At 39.5% G+C, this 23746-nt stretch overlaps 1 protein-coding gene across 1 annotated transcript in view; it reads right to left on the reverse strand.

Annotated features, from left to right (window-relative positions):
• The window catches only part of LOC141141259 (uncharacterized), a 1017917-nt gene that overhangs the window by 493065 nt on the left and 501106 nt on the right, over window positions 1–23746 (reverse strand). Inside the window, exons 23-24 of the mRNA XM_073628940.1 lie at window positions 3831–3893; window positions 2601–2663 (exon numbers count right to left, since the gene is read on the reverse strand). Coding sequence (XP_073485041.1) covers window positions 2601–2663; window positions 3831–3893 — 126 coding nt within the window. The remainder of the gene's footprint in view (window positions 1–2600; window positions 2664–3830; window positions 3894–23746) is intronic.

Consider the following 23746-nt stretch of genomic DNA (forward strand, 5'->3'; position numbering starts at 1 on the left):
GGCTGTGTACTCATGTATATATCAGTGCTATTGTAAACACGATTACAGCATATGGCCATTTGCAAAAAATAAAAAAATATATATTTTTGCATATGCCAATGCCTGGGCTGCCCGGATGGATGAAACACACCAGAAATCATGCCGAAGGGCTCATTTGGCACACATGCAAGAGCTCTTAAAAGCCTAAATAAGAACAAATCAAAACAAAAAACAAGAACAGCCATTGGAAGGAAGCTTAGACTTAAAATGGTTGCAATATATTTGTGCCAGTATGTTAGTTTCTTTATAGGCACTCCTAAAAATGTTCACACACAAACTTTTCATACATATACTGTATGTGGCTAATGAATAAATAAGGCTACTTTTACACTGAGGTGCTTTACAGGCGCTACAGTGCTAAACATAGCGCCTGTATAGCACCTGTAAAGTGCCTCTCCTGTGTCTTCAGTGTGAAAGCCCAAGGGCTTTCACACTGGAGCGTTGTGCTTGCAGGACGGTCAAAAAAGTCCTGCAAGACGCATCTTTGCAGGGCTATAGGAGCGGTGTATTCACCGCTCCTAAAGCACCCCTTCCCATTGAAAACGATGGGGCAACGGCGCAAACCCACCGGCAAAGCGCTGCAGCAGCGCTTTGCGGGCGGTTTTAACCCTTTTTAACCCTAAAATAACTTTTTTAACCCTAAATATAGCGCTGCTTTACCGCCGACACCCGCCCGCCCCAGTCTGAAAGTAGCCGAAGAGAAGCGTTATGATTATTTTCAATAATCAGGTCAAACTTCAGCAACTTTTCTGTTAAAGCTTTTCGTAAACCACTGTAGGGGTCAGCTTCAAAAACATAGCTTGCAGAAATGTAGTTCAGACTCCAAAAATTCATTCAAGGGCTTCCTGCCTGTGTTTTTTGTCAGCTTGGCATCAAACACAAAACAAGAGGTTCCCTAACAGGGGGTCTGTGTCGACACAATCCATTACACATCTAATCTTTAAGCTATTGTAGCCCTGATTTAGCCATGCTATGTGCTCAGCATCCATTAGGTCATAATGGTTCTTCTGAGATTGTCTTTGCTTGATTTTACTCCAGCTATACATTTATATTGTCACCTATATTGTTTTTTTTTTTGATTATATTTGGAGAGGAATCAATGAGTATTTCATATTTTCTGGTTAATGTTTTACAATTTTGTGCAACATGACCTTGTATGTTAAATTCTCCTATATATATCATAACAATTTGATTTGATCTCAGAAGTTTTTTTTATTCTATTTGTTGAGTTTATAATTTTACTCATTGGTGTTGTCAATGACTATCATTCAACTCTTTTTAACTGTGGGTTAGGGTTTTTGGGTACAATCATGTGAATAAAGTTGGATTTTTTAATTTTGTTTTTGTGTTTATAAGTTTTTTGTGGCACACCTAAAACTCTTTATATATTGTTGTTTATATTACTATTGTCTTGAAGTCAAGGGGGTTGATTTACTAAAGGCAAATGGACTGTGCACTTTGCAAAGTGCAATTGCACTCTACAAGAGCAGATGCTCCAGAACTAAACAAATGAGGGGTAGCTCTGCTGACTACCATCATCCAATTATGTGCAAGCAAAAATGCTTTTTTTATTTTTCATGCATGTCACTGGGTATTTTTTTGCAAAGTGAAGCTTTACCTCATTTACTAAGATCTGGAGCAACTACCCTTTGCAAAGTGTACAGTCTGTTTACCTTTAGTAAATCAACCCCATGTATTTACCCTGCTTTTGGTGTCTCCCCCCTCCTTTTTTTGTGGGGTCTTCCTTGTGTTTGGAATGTTTTTTTTTTCTGTAGGGCTATTTACCTCCTCAGTTACAGTAGCAACTGACTGGTGGCACATATTAATGTTTTAGCAGACAGCAAGTTATAGGGGATTGCTGTCCGCAATATTAAGTAGACCGGAGGACATGGCCAAGAGTTTGGTGCTTGCAAGCCCATCCACAGCCACTGCCACTATCACTGCCACTCTGCATTAAGGTGACTGATAAGGAAGGAATTAAAGAGGAGTTCCCATTTTAAAAACAAAATTAAAAGTCAGCAGCTACAAATACTGCAGCTGCTGACTTTTAATAATCGGACACTTACCTGTCCCACGGTCCAGCGATATGGGGGATAGAGGCTCCGCTTGTCTCCCCCTCCGTTCAGCGGCGCTGGCATTGCAACTGTGGGCGCCGGCTGTGGCTTCGCAGCTGGGCACTCACTGCACATGCTCGAGCGGCGCCGCACGCCGTGATTGGCCGCTCAGTCATCTGGGACCTGTAATGTGTCCCAAATGATTGACAAGAGGGAGGGGGCAGAGTTGAGCCCTTCCTGTGCCAAGGGGAAGTGATGTCACCAGCCCAGGCACCGAAGGAGGCAGACTACGAGGGACCTCCTAGCAACAGCCATTTAGAGGTGAGTAAAAAAAAATTTCCAAATGTTTTGTTTTATTTTTTTTTTTTAGGAACATTCATGCTTTTTTTTTTTTCATTGGAACACCACTTTAATGTAATTCAAATAAAACAGTAAAAAAATAAATAAATGGAAAAGCATTAAAAATGAACTTAGAATATATAGTGGTTTTACCAGAGGGAAACATACCTGCTTTTTTAATTTGTGCAACATCTTTCTTTTCTAGCAATGCCTTCTCTTTTTCCACTGTTGCTATAATAAATAAAACAAAAGTTCATGGCAGACATCATAAAAGTTGCATGACTTTACAAAAACACTTATTACCAAAAGAGTATAAAATAAGTGTATAGTCTTGATCATAAATACGGTAAGGATGCCCCTTGCTATTCTGATTCTACTTACTCATCATTATTTTCAGCGGCCATAAGGGGCGCAGGGGCACTGCACCCCTAATCTCCATGTGCCCCCCTAATCTCTGTGCCAGATGCCGGACGCATAGTCTTCTATCAGTTTTTTTTTTTTAAAGCACATGATTAGGGCCTGAGGCTTTAATTGGCCTCAGATAGGTTGGGCTAGGGGTGCAGTGACATTGTGTAGCAATATGCACCAGAGGGGGAGGGGGTGAATCAGATAAGCGCTTTTGGGTGGTACTCCGCTTTAAAGTGATTGTAGTCTCGTTTTTTTAAATAATAAACATGTTATACTTACCTGCTCTGTGCAGTTGGCTTTGCACAGGGCAGCCCGGATCCTCCTCTTTTCGGGTCTCTCTTTGCTGCTCCTGGCCCCTCCCTCCTATCGAGGGCCCCCACAGTCAGCAGATTCCTATGAGGGCACTGGAGCTGAGTCACAGCTCCGTGTGTCCATTCAGACATGGAGCCCTGACCTGGCCCTGCCCCCTCTATCTCCTGATTGGCTGACTGACTTTGATTGACAGCCGAGGGAGCCAATTGTGCTGCTGCTGTGTCTCAGCCAATCAGGAGGAGTGTCCCAGGTGGCTTAGACATTTGTGGACATCACTGGAGAAAGATGGGGCTAAATCCGTTTCCTGTCCGTGAAACAAATGCCTTAACGTGAGACAGATTAATATAGCTGTCATTAAGGTGTATTTGAATATATTGTAGAATTACCTCAGACTGAATCTTGACTTAATACTTTCAGTACATGTGCAACACAATTTACTCCAACGTGGAAGCTGTCTTTTTTTTCTCCACTTTTTTATCACCAATATGGCAGCATTTGTTAATGAATTTGTCACAGTCATAGCACCAGAATGTAAAAGTGTTGTACATAAGAACTACCTTAATTTGTTACACCCTTCAGAAAAAGCAATGCATGGCTTTCATGAATTTGGCACAGTACTTTCTAATATGACACACCAGCTTTTTTGACTCATACCCAATGTGTTTTCATATATCATACCTGTTTTCTTTACCACTGGGACTTCTTTTTTCTCTGACAGTGTTTTCTTTGGTTCTTCTTTCACTAAAACATAACAAAAATACAGTTAGTTTAGTCTATTTTTTTTTTTTTTATTATCCTTCTTATATAGCCAGTCAGAATGCTCTAAACCTGCTAGTCCTCAACTAGTAATTTCTAACATATAAAATAAAGGGAAAGCAAAGATTCAACTTTTTGGCTGGTTGTGTGTTAGGCCTTGATGTATGCAAAATATTTTATGTGCCGGCCATTATGAGATTGATGATAAAGATTGCTGTTTAGTTTGAAGCATTTACAGTGGGAGTCTTTATTGCAGAACTACTTCTAAACCACTTCATATGTACCCACATGAGCTGTATGTGACAGAAACAATCAATGTTGATGATTTACTAAAATCAAATAGGTTGTTAACTTTGCAAGAGTAGTTGCACTTTGCAAGTCAGTTTTCCCCAGAGATTTGTAAATGTGATGACATTTCACTTTGCAAAGAATACCCAATTATGTGCAGACAAAATAAAAAACAGCATTTTTGCTTCCACACAATTGGATGATGAAAGTCAACAAAGTGTCACCTCATTCACTAAGCGCAGGGGAAAATTAATTTGCAAAGTGCAAATTTCCTTGAAAAATAAACAATATATTTGCATTTGGTAAATCAACCCCATGGTTTTGGACTGGAAGTAGGCTTATGTCACTGTTTTTGTTTGTGAAATTACAAGTGTGCACCTGAGAATTGTAATGTTATCATCAATTTAAAACTGTGATCTGCAATGAGCTAGTTAGACAGTGTTCTTCATGGCTGCAGAATCACCTCAATAGCCTTTCAGAGTGATAAAGCAGTTGGTAACTTAAATTTGTAAAGTTGATTTATTAAAAGAGCAGAAATTGTTAATCTAGAAAAGTGTATTCTCACTTTGCAAAAGGAGTGTTGGGGGATAAAGTGAAGCTTAACAAAAATTCTGTTTACTGTTGCATGATTGGGTATTCAAGAAGGGTGCAGCTTCACCTTTTTTATTCAAAATCAAATTGCTAGGTATACAACCTTCATTCCTTTAGTAAACTAACCCCAGTATTTTATCATCCACTAGATTAATTTTATCAATGCAATAGAGATGGTTACTTCAGTTTTAGAAACATGAAGTATCGTTTACTCTTTAGTATCTTTTATGCTATATTGCCTGCACTGTCACCACCATGCTTGACTCTCATTCTCCTCGCAATCTCACCATCACACCCGACAACACCTAAAACTTCTTGCTCTCACAGCTTCAGCCACCATACAAACTCCACCAGTTCTCAACACCACATTTGCCAACATCCCAATCACCCCATCCTTAATTTTGCCTGTCCAAGATGTTTTGCTATATTTTATGAAATAACTGAAAGTGGTTGTAAACCCTGTACAACCACTTTTACCTACAAGTAAGCCTATATTAAGGCTTATCTATAGGTGCTGGAAATATCTCCTAAACCTGCACGGTTTAGGAGATATTTACAATATACGCTTATGCCGACGTCATCAGCACAATTGCGCACTTTAGAAAGGGCACAATCTAAAGGGATTGTGCTGTGACTGGCGGCTCCCTCGTGCATGCGTGGGAGTGAAGTCACGTGACTCCGGCCAGTCACAGAGACGGAGACCCTGGAAGGAAGAGGGCTGAAGATGAATGCTTCCAGCCAGTGGGGACAGCGGTGACATTGCAGGCTTCGTTTTCATGTAAGTGACACATAATAGGCTAGCCAATTATGCTTTAACTTTGCAGGGAAATAAAGAAGAAGTAAAACCCATCAGGGTTTACTTCTTCTTTAAGCAAAGAAAATATAACGATTGCGTGTCTATTTAAAAATGTGTCCGTGCCATCTCCACACAACTTTCACCCAGGATTCACAATTGTTGCTGGATTCAATTGGAAAAATGTGTGAATTCTTATTTTCCAGCACATGGATCATATGTTTGAAAAGTGTTTTAGAGGAAAATGCACTTGTTGTTCAAAAAGGAAATTTTGAGATTTGGAAGAGGCTGAGAGTTAATACATGCTTGAATGTAATTTTTTTTGCACACCAAAGTTTAGTATTATTTTAACATATAATCATAAACCCTACTTGTGCACATTAGGCTCTAATTCTCTTCTTACTGAAAAAGGTCAGTTTTTTACTTTTTTGCAAAACTGATTCCTATGTATAGTCCATGCAATACATTAACCACTTGCTAACCACACTATAGCAAAAATGACAGCTACAGCATGGCCAGCCAGTTCTGGGTGAGCGTCATATGATGTCCTTTCATGATCACGCCCGTGATGGCGCATGGGCAGCGCACTTTGTGATCACTATGTCCTCCAGACACAGCTAATCATAGATCATGGTAAAGAGCCAGTGGCTCTTTACCACGGAATTAGCTGTGTCCAATCACAGCTGATTGCCATGTAAATACAAGGCTATTATCAGCATTCCTTTCCTCATGCTGACAACGTGAGGAGAGAAGAGTTGATAACCGGCTTGTGTGAAAGGAACATCTACTGTCCTGATTATCAGTGCAGTCCCAACAGTGCCCACCAGTGCTGCCTATTAGTGCCCACCAGTGCTGCCAATCAGTACCCAACAGTACTGCCAATTAGTGCTCATCAGTGCTGCCAATCAGTGCCCATCAGTGCCGCCTATCAGTGCCCATCAGTGCCACGTATCAGTGCCCTTCAGTGCTGCCTATCCATGCCCATCAGTGCCACCTATCAGTGCCCATCAATGCTGCCTATGATTTCAGCCTCATCAGTGCCTACCAGTGCCACCTCACCAGTGCCCATCAGTGCAGCTTATGAGTGCCCATCAGTGCAGCCTCATCAGCATACATCAGTGAAGAAGAAAAATGACCTGTTTGCATAATTTTATAACAGATTATGAAAAACGTTTTTTGTTTTTTTGGACTTTTTTTTTTTTTAGCAAACAAAAAACCCAGTGGTGATTAAATACCACCAAAAGATCTACTTGTGTAAAAAAAAAGATAAAAATGTTGTATGAGTACAGAGTTGCATGACCATGCAATTGTCATTCAAAATGTCACAGCACTGAAAGCTAAAAATTGGCCTGAGCAGGAAGGGGGTAAAAGTGCCCAGTAGGCAAGTGGGTAAAGACCCACTAAAATATAAAACATTAAGGATGGAAGATGCAGTAATATAAGGCCTGTACATGTATACAGTTGTTATATAGACATTAAACATTTTAGAAGCATTCAATTCCAAAGCCAAGTGCCCATACCTCTCATGTTTTTGGCATTATCCCAGATGGACAAATTGGTAAGGAGGGAAATTGCACTGATGAAATATGGTTTTGAATAGCCTATTCTGCATTATAAGATCAAACACTTGTTTACATTGTTAACAATTTATCACCCCAATAGACATCATTTTATGTACAATTTCATTTTTTTCAATGATTTGGAAGTTTCATTAAACCTGGCTTTCAAAAATATTTTACGTTGAAAAGTATAAAGTTATTTTATCACTTCCTGTCCATAGGACATACCCATAAATCCTTGGATGGGAAGGGTGAAATATTGGTCATCGCTGCAGTAATGATCAAGGTATCATTTTTTAGCCCCAGAGATTCTGAACAAAGTAAAATTAATCTGAGTGGATAGAGGGATGGTGGGGTAATGGCTGTGTTTGTTTGTCTGTTTGTCATATGTTTTTCATCTCTGTCGTAATCTCTATTTGTCTTCCCACTGATGAGGACAGTATTTACTATATGACAATTGCAAACAACACATGTTGCTGTCTAGCTGTTGATAATATTTACATATTTTTTTCTCTCTAGTATACATCACTAAAATTGTGGTTGGACAAGTTTATTATAATTGACAACATTTGGTCCTGATGAAGCAGGGTGACCTGTGAAACATGTAGACCAACTTATGTTATATTAACCATTATATGTGATATAAATACCACATGCTTTTAACTTTGCACATTTTGTGAGTTTTGTAATAAAGAATGCCTTTATTGTTAACTAAGTTTGTGTATACTTTACTCCCTTTGGCATAATCATAAGTCCCGCTTACATACCTGTATTTGATGTTATGATTATGAGATTATGCCTTTGGGAGCCTTAAATTAGATTTAAGAGCAAACTCCTATTTCAATTTTTATTTGTAGCCTGTGAAGGCTTTTAAAGTGTCTCCTATGGAGATTTTTATTTAACTTGGTTTGTCGCCGATCAACGGGCACACGCAATTTTAAAGCGTGATATGTTTGGTATCTATTTACTCAGCGTAACATCATCTTTAACATTTGACCAAACAATTGAGTCTTATATTGTGTTTTTTTACATTAAAATTAATTAAATTGTATTTTTTCCCCAAAAAATTGCATTTGAATAACCACTGCACAAAATTTCATGACATAAAATATGCAACATCCACCATTTTACTCTTTAGGACCGCTTCTTTAAAAATATATACTGTTTGAGGGTAGTATGCTAGCAAAAAAAATGTTGATTTTAACATGTACTGTAGGAGAGAATTGTCAGCATTGGCCTGGACTGTAACTGGTTAAGTAAACCCCAGGTCAAGTCGGATGGAAAAGAAGTGCAGAAGCTATGAACAGATAAACTTTCAGCAACAATGGGTATTGTAGGTTTTACAGCCTATGATTACAACTGCTGAAGGTACCATTGATTGCCTGGACAGCAAATCAATGCACACAGATACATGAAAACTGTCAGCCGTTACTAAATATCCAATCACCCAATTTTATAAATATTGAACTAAGTCTGGAGTTAGTATACCCTGGATGTTTAGGCTATAGACTTCTACCTTATGTTGCTGCAATGCAAAGGATTGTGATGATCATAGTCAATAAACTATGGGGGAAGGGATGGTGTGGAGCATAAACCTGTCGGCACTGTTTAAGCAGTAGCCCCTATATACAAGCTGACATCTCAGTAATCACAATTAACTTGAATGTTTTGACACAATCAATCTACTCCTTAAGATGTCAGTATGTAAACAATTTTTTATAAGGCAATCCAAACGTCTCTAACTATGTGAAAATGTACAGCAACTAATCAGAATGCATCTTTTCACTGATCATCTACGATATAGTGAAAGGCTTACTGAACTTTTTACACAGACATTGCTAATCATGTTTTAAATAATCCTTTGCAAGGACCAACCTGGCATGCTTACAGTACAGTCAGGTCCATAGCTATTGGGACATCGACACAATTCTAATCTTTTTGGCTCTATACACCACCACAATGGATGTGAAATGAAACGCTTTAATTTGAGGGTATTTACATCCACATCAGGTGAACGGTGTAGGAATTACAACAGTTTGTATATGTGCCTCCCACTTTTTAAGGGACCAAAAGTAATGGCAAAAAATTGGCTGCTCAGCTGTCCCATAGCCAGGTGTGTTATTCCCTCATTATCCCATTTACAAGGAGCAGATAAAAGATCCAGAGTTCATTTTAAGTGTGCTATTTGCATTTGGAATCTGTTGCTGTCAACTCTCAATATGAGATCCAAAGAGCTGTCACTATCAGTGAAGCAAGCCATCATTAGGCTAAAAAAAAACAAAACAGACCCATCAGAGAGATAGCAAAAACATTAGGTGTGACCAAATAAACTGTTTGGAACATCCTTAAGAATGCACCGGTGAGCTTAGCAACACCAAAAGACCCAGAAGACCACAGAAAACAACTGTGATGGGTGACCGAAGAATTCTTTGCCTGGTGAAGAAAACACCCTTCACAACAGTTGGCCAGATCAAGAACACTCTCCAGGAGGTAGGTGTATGTGTGTCAAAGTCAACAATCAAGGGAAGACCTCACCAGAGTGAATACAGAGGGTTCACCACAAGATGTAAACCATTGGTGAGCCTCAAACACAGGAAGGCCAGATTAGAGTTTGCCAAACAACATCTAAAAAAGCCTTCACAGTTCTGGAACAACATCCTATGGACAGATGAGACCAAGATCAACTTGTACCAGAGTGATGGGAAGAGAAGAGTATGGAGAAGGAAAGGAACTGCTCATGATCCAAAGCATACCACCTCATCAGTGAAGCATGGTGGTGGTGTCATGGCGTGGGCATGTATGGCTGCCAATGGAACTGGTTCTTTTGTATTTATTGATGATGTGACTGCTGACAAAAGCAGCAGGATGAATTCTGAAGTGTTTCGGGCAATATTATCTGCTCATATTCAGCAAAATGCTTCAGAACTCATTGGACGGCTCTTCACAGTGCAGATGGACAATGGCCCAAAGCATACTGCGAAAGCAACCAAAGAGTTTTTTAAGGGAAAGAAGTGGAATGTTATGCAATGGCCAAGTCAATCACCTGACCTGAATCTGATTGAGCATGCATTTCACTTGCTAAAGACAAAACTGAAGGGAAAATGCCCCAAGAACAAGCAGGAACTGAAGACAGTTGCAGTAGAGGCCTGGCAGTGCATCACAAGGGATGAAACCCAGCTTCTGATGATGTCTATGCGTTCCAGACTTCAGGCTGTAATTGACTGCACATCTTGTTTGTTTCATTTCAAATCCATTGTGGTGGTGTATACAGCCAAAAAGATTAGAATTGTGTCGATGTCCCAATATTTATGGACCTGACTGTATATAAACAATTTTTGTGTTCTACATTGTGATAAAAAAATAACATTTCTCCTCTTAGTCTATTTCAGAAACAATTTAAGAAAACTGAACAAAAAGTGGAATTCAATAAAATCTCACAACTGGGGTCATTACTGAATCCTCAGCTCCTGTGAGGAGGCATTTCTCTACAAATATCAGCTTCAGTTGTTGTTAACCATGGCACAATAGCTAAGGGAGATCCACTATGGGCAACAAACAGAAATGGCAGGGGTACCCTACCTTGAGACTGTACACTTGTTCTTATACTAGCTATATTCTGTTTTGTTTAACCTACAAGTTGATGCACTGGGGTTCATTCGACTCTCTTCTCTTCTACACAATCTAAAACAGCAACATTTTTTGTTTGCTTGCTTGTTTTTTTTTTATATTTGTTGTGTTTTGCTTTTTTTTTTTAATCTAGCCTGTCCCTAGCTGCCATTCTCAACTAGGCTAGAATGACATCTCCTCTGCTCTGAAGACTCCTGTGATATGCACATCACATATTCCAGGTAGATGCAGGAGAAGGGGAACTGGCTTCAAGAACATTTAAGAGACAGCAAAATTCCAATGACATCAGTGGGTGACATGGTAGCACAGGTATTGGTCTGTGACAGCGAAGCATTAGACTGCAGCAGAACAGCAACAAAATTTCTGGGCAGGGGAATATGTGAATTGGGGACAACCCTTCAAAACAGGTAATGGGGAAGAAAAAAGCTGAGGGAGAGTTATTTTTTTTAGGATCTTAAATCAAAAAAGAGCACCTAAAGAAACATATTTATAAAACCAAATACGTCATTACAAATTTTCATTAAAATGTTTTGGGTTAACAATCCCCTAAAACGCATCTAACATAGTCACAAATTATAATCATCTCAGCCACCCTCAACATCATCTTCCCTCATACAACAATCAATTTAGAAAATGGGGTAGATATTTTTGCTCTTTTTCTTTCTTTCATTTTGTGTGTTATACCATTACAATATCTACCCTGTTTTCTATATTGATTGTTGTATGAGGGAAGATGATGTTGAGGGTGGCTGAGCTGATAATAATTCCTAACTATGTTAGATGTGTTTTAGGGGATTGGTACCCCAAAACTTTCTGATGATATTTTATAATAACATTTTTGGTTTTATAAATATGTTTCTTTAAGTGCTTTCTGTGGGGAGGTCTCAGTACTATTAAACATCCCATTTACTCTTCCTTTGGATTCTTCTTTTAGAATCTGTCTCATCTGTTTTTTTAAACATATGCTAGTAGACTTGCAATTACTCTGAGAGCAGGTCAAGCTATTATCTAAAAAATAGATGCACAATGGGAGTTTAGCACAAAGCTAGACAAGCTATAGGTTGTCTATAATGGTTATTGCATGAACATGAAAAAAATGGTACAGTAGAAAACAAGAGTCATGTTTTGAATCGGCATGTTTTCATAAACTTAATGGATTATATCCCCTGATAAATCTTAGCAAGATATAAATTATCATAGCTAAGTTTCTCCACTTGAAGAATCCTGTTCAAATGATGCTATTTCACTACACAGAACATACAATTGAAAACACATTGCAGGAGAGACATAAATGAATGTGTTGAATATAAACAAATGGCAAATTAAATATTATTATAAAGAACACTGGCCTAAACCAACTTCATATGAAAGGAGCCCAATGCAAATTTAGTAGCTAAATCTCCTAAAGAATTTAAAATGATTTTGAAGACCTAAGTTGAAAGTCCTTTTTATGAAAACACGCTGATATAAAACAAGACTCTTGTTTTCTACTGTACCATTTTTAATACATCTCATTTGTTCATGCCACAACCATTATAGACAACCTATTGCTTGTCTAGCTTTGTGCTAAACTCCCATTGTGCATCTATTTTTTACATAGTAGCTTGACCTGCTTTCAGAGTAATTGCAAGTCTACTAACATATGTTTAAAAAAACAGATGAGACAGATTCTAAAAGAAGAACCCAAAGGAAGAGTAAATGGGGTTTTTTAATGGTGCTGAGACCTCCACACAGAAAGCACTTAAAGAAACATATTTATAAAACCAAAAATGTTATTATAAAATATCATCAAAAAGTTTTAGGGTACCAATCCCCTAAAACGCATCTAACATAGTCAGGAATTATAATCAGCTCAGCCGCCCTCAACATCATCTTCCCTCATACAGCAATCAATATAGAAAATGGGGTAGATATTGTTGAAAGTCATTATATCCTCTAGATTACCTCAACAAATGCATGAAGTACTGTTAGATGTATTCACTAAGTACTAACTAACAATTTCCTTTTTGGTAAGTGTTAATTGCTGACAACCACTTAACTGTGGCAGGTATACTGTATAACACAAGGGAATAGATTGGTTCCATGAATGAATGGTCAATAATACTTCCACCTAAAGTTGCAACTGATAGAAATATTAAATTTTACTGCAAAACAGATATATTATAACGTTGGTTGTCAGCTTGTGTAGGGTAGCAGCATACAAGTAAATGTATCTTTGATTTATATTTATGATCTGCTTTTTTGTTTATTTCCTTGAAATGTATTACAGAACTTTAAAGGCATCATCCACCTTTTGCAACATTGAAATAACTACCTACAGGTAATAAAAGCCTCACCTGCCATGGACATTAAAAAAATAAATGATTGAACTTCGAGGGTCGTATCTCGGTGACATGTCATCACAGAGACCCCAAATTTGACCACTGGTCAAAATTTGGCGCTCCTGGCACCTATGGTTCTGGAGATACAGGGTTCCTTGCACAGCCTGTCAAAAGCTGGTACACACTGTTTGCAGCAGACTGAGAGGATGAGCTCACAGTGCCTCTGACTTTTTGCCAGAAGCACTGAGCTTAATGGACAGCTTGGAGACTTGGACCAGAGGTAAAGCACTATTGGTCCAAGCTCGGTAAGCTGTCCAATAAAAATGCTGCAGTGGAGGCTCTCCTCTCACTGCAGTGTCATAGAAGGGGGCATGGGTCCAAAAGACACATGCTCCCTTCCAGCCTAGCCCTCCTATCTACAAGGAAAAAACATAGGTTTATGGGTATAATGTTTACCCATAATTCCATGTTTTTCTCATACAGTTAAGAGGGAGAATCTGCTGCTGCTGAAAAGGTACTTTTTAAAGCTAAATAATATATTATTATGTGATATATAACATAATTATTTATTATTTATCTATTTACTGTGAAATTACTGGTTTGGAGTTATGACCTCAAACTTCAGTAATTTGTCCGTTAAGCCTCCTGCTTGAGTACAGATTTTGAAAATATAGTCAATTACCTTAAAACAAAATATAATAATTTGTATATTACTTACTTATGATAATTAACCACTTGCCACCCAGGCCAATGCTGACACTTCTCTCCTACATGTAAAAATCATTTTTTTTTGCTAAAAAATTACTCAGAACCTGAAAATTTTATATATTTTTTAGCAGACACTCTAGGGAATAAAATGGTGGTCGTTGCAACTTTTTATGCCACACTGTATTTGTGCAGCAATTTTTTCAAACAAATTTTTTCTTGGAAAAAAACAGTTTCATGAATAAAAAAAAAAACCACTAAAGTTAGCCCGATTTTTTGTATAGTGCGAAAGATGATATTACACAGAGTAAATCGATACCCATAATGTCATGCTTTAAAATTGCGCACACGTAAGGAATGACGCCAAACTTCAGTACTTAAAAATCTCCATAGGTGACGTTTGAACAATTTTTACAGGTTATATGTTTAGAGTTACAGAGAAGATCTAGTGCTAGAAGTATTGCTCTCGCTCTAGCGTTCTCGGCAATACCTCACATGTGTGGTTTGAACGCCGTTTACAACAGTGCCTCACTAGCCACTGACCTCACCACACATCCCTGCTGTTTATATTTTAGCACTATTTCCATACAAAGGTACAGACCTTCTTTTATGGGGCTAGAGAAAGTAAAAAGTGGCCTACAAGTGTGTTGATGTCACTGTACTTGTGTTGGTGTGATCTGTGAATCCCTCTGCCATGGTGGTAGATGGGACTTGCAGTCTTTCAATTCATAGATCCTTGTGAATGGATCTATGAATGGATAATGCTGCTGTGTCAATGTAGCTTCACAGAGCTATGCTACAAATGGCTGTAATATGAAACATGGTTTCAAAGGTGGTCTATGTATATATCCAATGTCATATCATTACAACAAGTTTCAAATATGTTGAAAATAGATTAGCTAAAACAATACTTTTCTAGATTTAAACTTTAATTTTGTTTTATTGCCAAAACTGCCAAAACTAGTAATAATTCATGCAATGTGTTGTAGTGACAGCATCAAGGTTAACCACAAGAAGTATAAGATAAAAAACACTAGTTACATTGCCTCATTCATAATACAGTCCTCTTGACCGTTTTTATACAATCACATTCTATTAGCTCACCATATATTGTAAACACAATATACACTGGTTAGATAGTGATGTCAAACCAAAGCTCATTGTGCATATATGAGTAAAAAACAAAACAAAAAAAACACAAGGACAACTTCAATGTCAGCAGCTAAAGAGTAAGATCATTTTGGTACATTTTAGGTACCGCTGGGACGTCAGAAATCAAGCTGATTTTTTAAAAGTCTTTCAGAGCATTAAAGCAGAACTCCAATTACACCACCTGCTAAGCTGCATTAGCTAGATGTTTAAACATCAGCTGTTCTTTTTGTTTAAGACCTGTTTTGTTAGCTCATCCTGCAGTGATCAGAAAATGTAATTATATAAGGGTTAAATTAAAAGTTTCTACTTCTCAGTGTCAGCTAATGCACAAACTTTTTAAAGCAACAAAACAGTTCTGAGTTATAAAGGTTATCAACTAAAGACAAAAGCATATGAGCCACTATATGCGTACAGCAGTTTTATTGAACCCTTTTTACAGACAGCCCACAGATATATACTCTATGTAGGGAAACATTACAGTTAGTAAATGGATGCCATGTTTAGAAAGAAGGCAAGCATATAATATTTTTAGATGCTTTCAGGGAAAATGTCTTGCATTTATTTCACTTAGTGTGGGAAATGTTAGAGATGTGTTAAAGCCCAACTCCAGCCAAAACGCCAAAACGTTTTGTCCTAGTTTTGGGAGAAGTGTTTAAAATATGTCATCTGTGCCCATCCCTTCGCTCCTGCTCTGTCTGACACTTGTCACCTGAATTCAAAGGCAACATACATACAGCAGTAAGATTTCAACAGATGTTCTAATTTTTTCCCACTATACTGCATAATTTGTTTTTATTTGCTGTTTGTATTCCTTTCAACACTTGGGTGATTGGAGAGGATTGTCCAATGTCCAAAAAAAAAGTTTCACTTGATGAATTTTATAGTTGTTTATTGATTATTATTCCTCTCCAATTACTCAAGTGTACACCACGGTAACACCCCAGTTGTCATTATCAGAAAGGTAGCAGCCCTAGACCCTAATGGAGTCTATCACATACCACTTATAAATGGGTTACAACCCATTGGAAGCAATTCCTTTTATACCCTCCACACAGTAACTTGCAGCTAGGCAACCTCGAGCGACACCAGTCCAGCACTGTCTTCCAGTCAAACTGTATTCCTTTAAGGGATAGTTTCCCCTATGTACTGTTCTTGTTCACCCCCAAACAGGTAGAAAGAGAAGGGAAAACCTCTCAAACAGAAGCATGGCTTGTTGGCTTTGTCTACTCTATCAAAACACCAAAACCAAGTTTGGCTGGTATCAAGCCTTGTCTTGAATTCTATATGAAAAATAGCAGTGCACTGGTATGTAAATGTGCCTACAGACCCATAGCTGTATATCTGCAGTATGAGACTTCTGTTGGTCTCACTAGATTTGGGGATGTCACTGCGTGCTTGCTTGCTGTTCTCCTTGCTGGAGGCTCTGAAATGAGCAGTAAAGTCCTGCCTCTACCAAAATGACTGACTCTACACAGAAACAAAGTGCAGTACAAGGCATAATAAGTCGTTAATGAGGGAAATAGTTTTTCCTCTGCCTGCCTTTTGGGGTACATTTAAGTCAGAGGCAAACAAAAAGTTACTTGACCCCTAGCCTGTTGCACATTGTGTGGGACAACAAAGTAAAATTTCTTATGGACAAGAGCTATAATATAAGGCTCTTGGTATTATTTAGCAAATATGTTAATTGTTCACTTAACCACTTGACGACCGCCTCACGCCGATGTACGTCGGCAAGGTGACACAGATGGGGGGTCCGATCGGACCCCCCCCGGTGCCCGAGGCGGTCGTCTTTTGTCCCACGGCGATCGGAAGTGAGGGGGAGGCCATCCGTTCGTGGCCCCCCCCTCGCGATCGCCGCCGGCCAATCGAATCATTCCTTTGCTGCTGTATGCTAAACAGCAGCAAAGGAAATGATGTCATCTCTCCTCGGCTCGGTAATTTCCGTTCCGGCCCGAGGAGAGAAGACAGGTATGTGAGTGCACAACACTACACACACACAGTAGAACATGCCAGGCACACAAAACACCCCGATCCCCCCCCGATCGCCCCCCGATCCCCCCCCAATCACCCCCCCTGTCACAAACTGACACCAGCAGTTTTTTTTTTTCTGATTACTGCATTGGTGTCAGTTTGTGACAGTTACAGTGTTGGGACAGTTAGTATTAGCCCCCTGTAGGTCTAGGATACCCCCCTAACCCCCCCTAATAAAGTTTTAACCCCTTGATCACCCCCTGTCACCAGTGTCGCTAAGCGATCATTTTTCTGATCGCTGTATTAGTGTCGCTGGTGACGCTAGTTAGGGACGTAAATATTTAGGTTCGCCGTCAGCGTTTTATAGCGACAGGGACCCCCATATACTACCGAATAAATGTTTTAACCCCTTGATGGCCCCCTAGTTAACCCTTTCACCACTGATCACCGTATAACTGTTACGGGTGACGCTGGTTAGTTTGTTTATTTTTTATAGTGTCAGGGCACCCGCCGTTTATTACCGAATAAAGGTTTAGCCCCCTGATCGCCCGGCGGTGATATGCATCGCCCCAGGCAGCGTCAGATTAGCGCCAGTACCGCTAACACCCACGCACGCAGCATACGCCTCCCTTAGTGGTATACTATCTGAACGCATCAATATCTGATCCGATCAGATCTATACTAGCGTCCCCAGCAGTTTAGGGTTCCCAAAAACGCAGTGTTAGCGGGATCAGCCCAGATACCTGCTAGCACCTGCGTTTTGCCCCTCCGCCCAGCCCACCCAAGTGCAGTATCGATCGATCACTGTCACTTACAAAACACTAAACGCATAACTGCAGCGTTCACAGAGTCAGGCCTGATCCCTGCGATCGCTAACAGTTTTTTTGGTAGCATTTTGGTGAACTGGCAAGCACCAGCCCCAGGCAGCGTCAGGTTAGCGCCAGTAGCGCTAACACCCACGCACGCACCGTACACCTCCCTTAGTGGTATAGTATCTGAACGGATCAATATCTGGTCCGATCAGATCTATACTAGCGTCCCCAGCAGTTTAGGGTTCCCAAAAACGCAGTGTTAGCGGGATCAGCCAAGATACCTGCTAGCACCTGCGTTTTGCCCCTCCGCCTGGCCCAGCCCAGCCCACCCAAGTGCAGTATCGATCGATCACTGACACTTACAAAACACTAAATGCATAACTGCAGCGTTCACAGAGTCAGGCCTGATCCCTGCGATCGCTAACAGTTTTTTTGGTAGTATTTTGGTGAACTGGCAAGCACCAGCCCCAAGCAGCGTCAGATTAGCACCAGTACCGCTAACACCCACGCACGCAGCATACGCCTCCCTTAGTGGTATAGTATCTGAAAGGATCAATATCTGATCCGATCAGATCTATACTGGCGTCCCCAGCAGTTTAGGGTTCCCAAAAACGCAGTGTTAGCGGGATCAGCCCAGATACCTGCTAGCACCTGCATTTTGCCCCTCCGCCCAGCCCAGCCCACCCAAGTGCAGTGTGGATCGATCACTGTCACTTACAAAACACTTAACGCATAACTGCAGCGTTCGCAGAGTCAGGCCTGATCTCTGCGATCGCTAACAGTTTTTTTGGTAGCTTTTTATTGAACTGGCAAGCGCCAGCGGCCCAGTACACCCCGGTCGTAGTCAAACCAGCACTGCAGTAACACTTGGTGACGTGGCGAGTACCATAAGTGCAGTTCAAGCTGGTGAGGTGGCAAGCACAAGTAGTGTCTCGCTGCCACCAAGAAGACAAACACAGGCCCGTCGTGCCCATAATGCCCTTCCTGCTGCATTCGCCAATCCTAATTGGGAACCCACCGCTTCTGCAGCGCCCGTACTTCCCCCATTCACATCCCCAACCAAATGCAGTCGGCTGCATGAGAGGCATTTTCTTTATGTCCTCCCGAGTACCCCTACCCAACGAACCCCCCCAAAAAAGATGTTGTGTCTGCAGCAAGCGCGGATATAGGCGTGATATATTATTGTCCCTCCTGTCCTGACAATCCTGGTCTTTGCATTGGTGAATGTTTTGAACGCTACCATTCACTAGTTGAGTATTAGCGTAGGGTACAGCATTGCACAGACTAGGACACACTTTCACAGGGTCTCCCAAGATGCCATCACATTTTGAGAGACCCGAACCTGGAACCGGTTACCGTTATAAAAGTTAGTTACAAAAAAAGTGTAAAAAAAAAATATATATATATATATAAAATAAAAAAAAAATAGTTGTCGTTTCATTGTTCTCTCTCTCTATTTTTCTTCTCTTTTTTACTGTATTCTATTCTGCAATGTTTTATTGTTATTATGTTTTATCATGTTTGCTTTTCAGGTATGCAATTTTTTATACTTTACCGTTTACTGTGCTTTATTGTTAACCATTTTTTTTGTCTTCAGGTACGCCATTCACGACTTTGAATGGTTATACCAGAATGATGCCTGCAGGTTTAGGTATCATCTTGGTATCATTCTTTTCAGCCAGCGGTCGGCTTTCATGTAAAAGCAATCCTAGCGGCTAATTAGCCTCTAGACTGCTTTTACAAGCCGTGGGAGGGAATGCCCCCCCCCCACCGTCTTCCGTGTTTTTCTCTGGCTCTCCTGTCTCAACAGGGAACCTGAGAATGCAGCCGGTGATTCAGCCAGCTGACCATAGAGCTGATCAGAGACCAGAGTGGCTCCAAACATCTCTATGGCCTGAGAAACCGGAAGCTACGAGCATTTTATGACTTAGCCGGATGTAAATAGCGCCATTGGGAAATTGGGGAAGCATTTTATCACACCGATCTTGGTGTCGTCAGATGCTTTGAGGGCAGAGGAGAGATCTAGGGTCTAATAGACCCCAATTTTTTCAAAAAAGAGTACCTATCACTACCTATTGCTATCATAGGGGATATTTACATTCCCCGAGATAACAATAAAAATGATTAAAAAAAAAAATGAAAGGAACAGTTTAAAAATAAGATAAAAAAGCAAAAAAATAATAAAGAAAAAAAAAAGCACCCCTGTCGCCCCCTGCTCTCGCGCTAAGGCGAACGCAAGCAGCGGTCTGTCGTCAAACGTAAACAGCAATTGCACCATGCATGTGAGGTATCGCCGCGAAGGTCAGATCGAGGGCAGTAATTTTTGCAGTAGACCTCCTCTGTAAATCTAAAGTGGTAACCTGTAAAGGCTTTTAAAGGCTTTTAAAAATGTATTTATTTTGTTGCCACTGCACGTTTGTGTGCGATTTTAAAGCATGTCATGTTTGGTATCCATGTACTCGGCCTAAGATCATCTTTTTTATTTCATCAAACATTTGGGCAATATAGTGTGTTTTAGTGCATTAAAATTTAAAAAAGTGTGTTTTTTCCCCAAAAAATGCGTTTGAAAAATTGCTGCGCAAATACTGTGTGAAAAAAAAAAATGAAACACCCACCATTTTAATCTGTAGGGCATTTGCTTTAAAAAAATATATAATGTTTGGGGGTTCAAAGTAATTTTTTTGCAAAAAAAAATAACTTTTTCATGTAAACAATGAGTGTCAGAAAGGGCTTTGTCTTCAAGTGGTTAGAAGAGTGAATGATGTGTGACATGAGCTTCTAAATGTTGTGCATAAAATGCCAGGACAGTTCAAAACCCCCCCAAATGACCCCATTTTGGAAAGTAGACACCCCAAGCTATTTGCTGAGAGGCATGTCGAGTCCATGGAATATTTTATATTGCGACACAAGTTGAGGGAAAGAGACAAATTTTTTTTTTTTTTGCACTAAATGATATATTGCTCAAACATGCCATGGGAATATGTGAAATTACACCCCAAAATACATTCTGCTGCTTCTCCTGAGTACGGGGATACCACATGTGTGAGACTTTTTGGGAGCCTAGCCGCGTACGGGACCCCGAAAACCAAGCACCGCCTTCAGGCTTTCTAAGGGCGTGAATTTTTGATTTCACTCTTCACTGCCTATCACAGTTTCGGAGGCCATGGAAAGCCCAGGTGGCACAACCCCCCCCCAAATGACCCCATTTTGGAAAGTAGACACCCAAAGCTATTTGCTGAGAGGTATAGTGAGTATTTTGCAGACCTCACTTTTTGTCACAAAGTTTTGAAAATTGAAAAAAGAAAAAAAAAATGTTTTTTCTTGTCTTTCTTCATTTTCAAAAACAAATGAGAGCTGCAAAATACTCACCATGCCTCTCAGCAAATAGCTTTGGGTGTCTACTTTCCAAAATGTGGTCATTTGGGGGGGTTTTGTGCCACCTGGGCATTCCATGGCCTCCGAAACTGTGATAGGCAGTGAAGAGTGAAATCAAAAATTTTCACCCTTAGAAATCCTGAAGGCGGTGATTGGATTTCGGGGCCCCGTACGCGGCTAGGCTCCCAAAAAGTCCCACACATGTGGTATCCCCATACTCAGGAGAAGCAGCTGAATGTATTTTGGGGTGCAATTCCACATAGGCCCATGGCCTGTGTGAGCAATATATCATTTAGTGACAACTTTTTGTAAATATTTTTTTTTTTTTTTTGTCATTATTCAATCACTTGGGACAAAAAAAATATATATTCAATGGGTTCAACATGCCTCTCAGCAATTTCCTTGGGGTGTCTACTTTCCAAAATGGGGTCATTTGGGGGGGTTTTGTACTGCCCTGCCATTTTAGCACCTCAAGAAATGACATAGGCAGTCATAAACTAAAAGCTGTGTAAATTACAGAAAATGTACCCTAGTTTGTAGACGCTATAACTTTTGCGCAAACCAATAAATATACGCTTATTGACATTTTTTTTACCAAAGACATGTGGCCGAATACATTTTGGCCTAAATGTATGACTAAAATTTAGTTTATTGGATTTTTTTTATAACAAAAAGTAGAAAATATCATTTTTTTTCAAAATTTTCGGTCTTTTTCCGTTTATAGCGCAAAAAATAAAAACTGCAGAGGTGATCAAATACCATCAAAAGAAAGCTCTATTTGTGGGAAGAAAAGGACGCAAATTTCGTTTGGGTACAGCATTGCATGACCGCGCAATTAGCAGTTAAAGCGACGCAGTGCCAAATTGGAAAAAGACCTCTGGTCCTTAGGCAGCATAATGGTCCGGGGCTCAAGTGGTTAATAAAATGGAGTCAGTATTGTTAGGTGTAGTCCTTGGGCAAGGAGGGTAGTTATATTGTTATGACAAAAACCAGGAAGATCCAGAGTGATCAGGATGCTGAAGTACTGAAGGAGGAGGTAGTAGGTATAGGGCAGGAACAGGCAACTAACTTATCTGAAGTCCCGTCCAGAAGCATTAGGGCCAACTTAGTCCAATTGATTCTCATACTGGAATAATCCCAAAAGTAGATATCATAGACATGACCATGTCCGAAGGGGAGAAAGTGTCACCCAGCAGCAAAAGCATATTGTCTGCATGAAGCAGTATTTTTTCATGCAGTCCTCCTTACTGAAAGCCCACGACCCCCAGATGAGACCAGATGAGTAATCCTTCAGATTTTAGAGTTCAGTTGTCACACTTGACCTACACAGCTGAAGGTGAAAAGTCAGGCCAAATCATAAGACCCAAATGACAATTGTTTCTCTGAGAATAAAAATAAAAATACATGAACATAAAATATGTTTGCATAACAACTTTGTATCCACTCTTGGTAAAGTTATTTGTTTTAATTTAGTTTTTTGAAGCTTACATGCCAAGGTAAATTTTAGCAGAGTTAGAAAGTAGCAGTTAATTTGACTATAAGTCTATGGGTATGGCAGTTTCATAGATAGGTTCCAAAAACTAGGAACTAGCATTGCTAGTTCTCTGCTGCAATACTAATCAATGTTCCCATGGCAGGGGCTATAAATTTAAATAATTGCAGTCACAAAGCAGTAACGTATTATTACTGTTTACAGACCCCTATAGAAATGCTTACAGCCCTACCTGAGCCTTAGTAAATTGACAGCATTTAGACACAAATAAGTATAAAGAAAAAGTATTTTTTAGTAGTTTAAAAACTGCATTATCACCTCATTGGTTGCTCAAAGCAGCACTGGTACATTTGTTTGCCTCTACTTTCTTTGATTCAGTCTCATTAATTCTCATTAATGTAAAATCAGGTGCAGTATGCAGAGATGCTTTGAACTGCTGGAGGAGCAGTTGTATGAATATATCACGTTGTGGAAAGGTAAAAAGCAGCACTCTAACACTTGTTTGATGTATATATTGGCAAAATGTAAAGCTTGCATCTAAACAGAATAAAATAGAATCAAAATGAGACTATATAAGCAGCAAAAGAATAGTGCATCAGTGATTATAATCTCAAAAATCTGGTGTTTTTAAATGTTTGACAAGTTTGTGTTCTATCTAAGTAACAGTGCATTTTAATTACCTGCTTTTTATCTAACTACTACCTTGTGCAGCCTGCCCAAGACATCCAGGCTGCATACAAATGTGTTTTTAAAATGTAGATAACATATATTTAACATTCAATTATCAAAGTGAGATGCATGCTGAATGTTAAGAAATCTATGCAGAAAAGTGGTGCTTTAGGATATTTAAAGCAGACCTCTGAAGCAAGGACAAGGATTACAAAAATACTATTTATAACAAAAAAAACATGGAATTATATAGGGGCTGCAATAAAGGAGCACAGTGTAATATACCCAGAAGAAATGATTTTTTCCAATGACACCAAAAATAAAAATATAATTTATTGTGAATAGCTAAATAACTTTATTACACACAACAATTGTATTCATAATTGTGTGTACATAGAAATTATTAATGAACTGATAAGGAAAAGCTGCAGTGTTACCATTGCAATCAAATGACCAAACTCACTTTACTTGCACTATAAGAAC

Source organism: Aquarana catesbeiana, linkage group LG04, assembly GCF_042186555.1.
Source record: "Aquarana catesbeiana isolate 2022-GZ linkage group LG04, ASM4218655v1, whole genome shotgun sequence".
Lineage (NCBI taxonomy): Eukaryota > Metazoa > Chordata > Amphibia > Anura > Ranidae > Aquarana > Aquarana catesbeiana.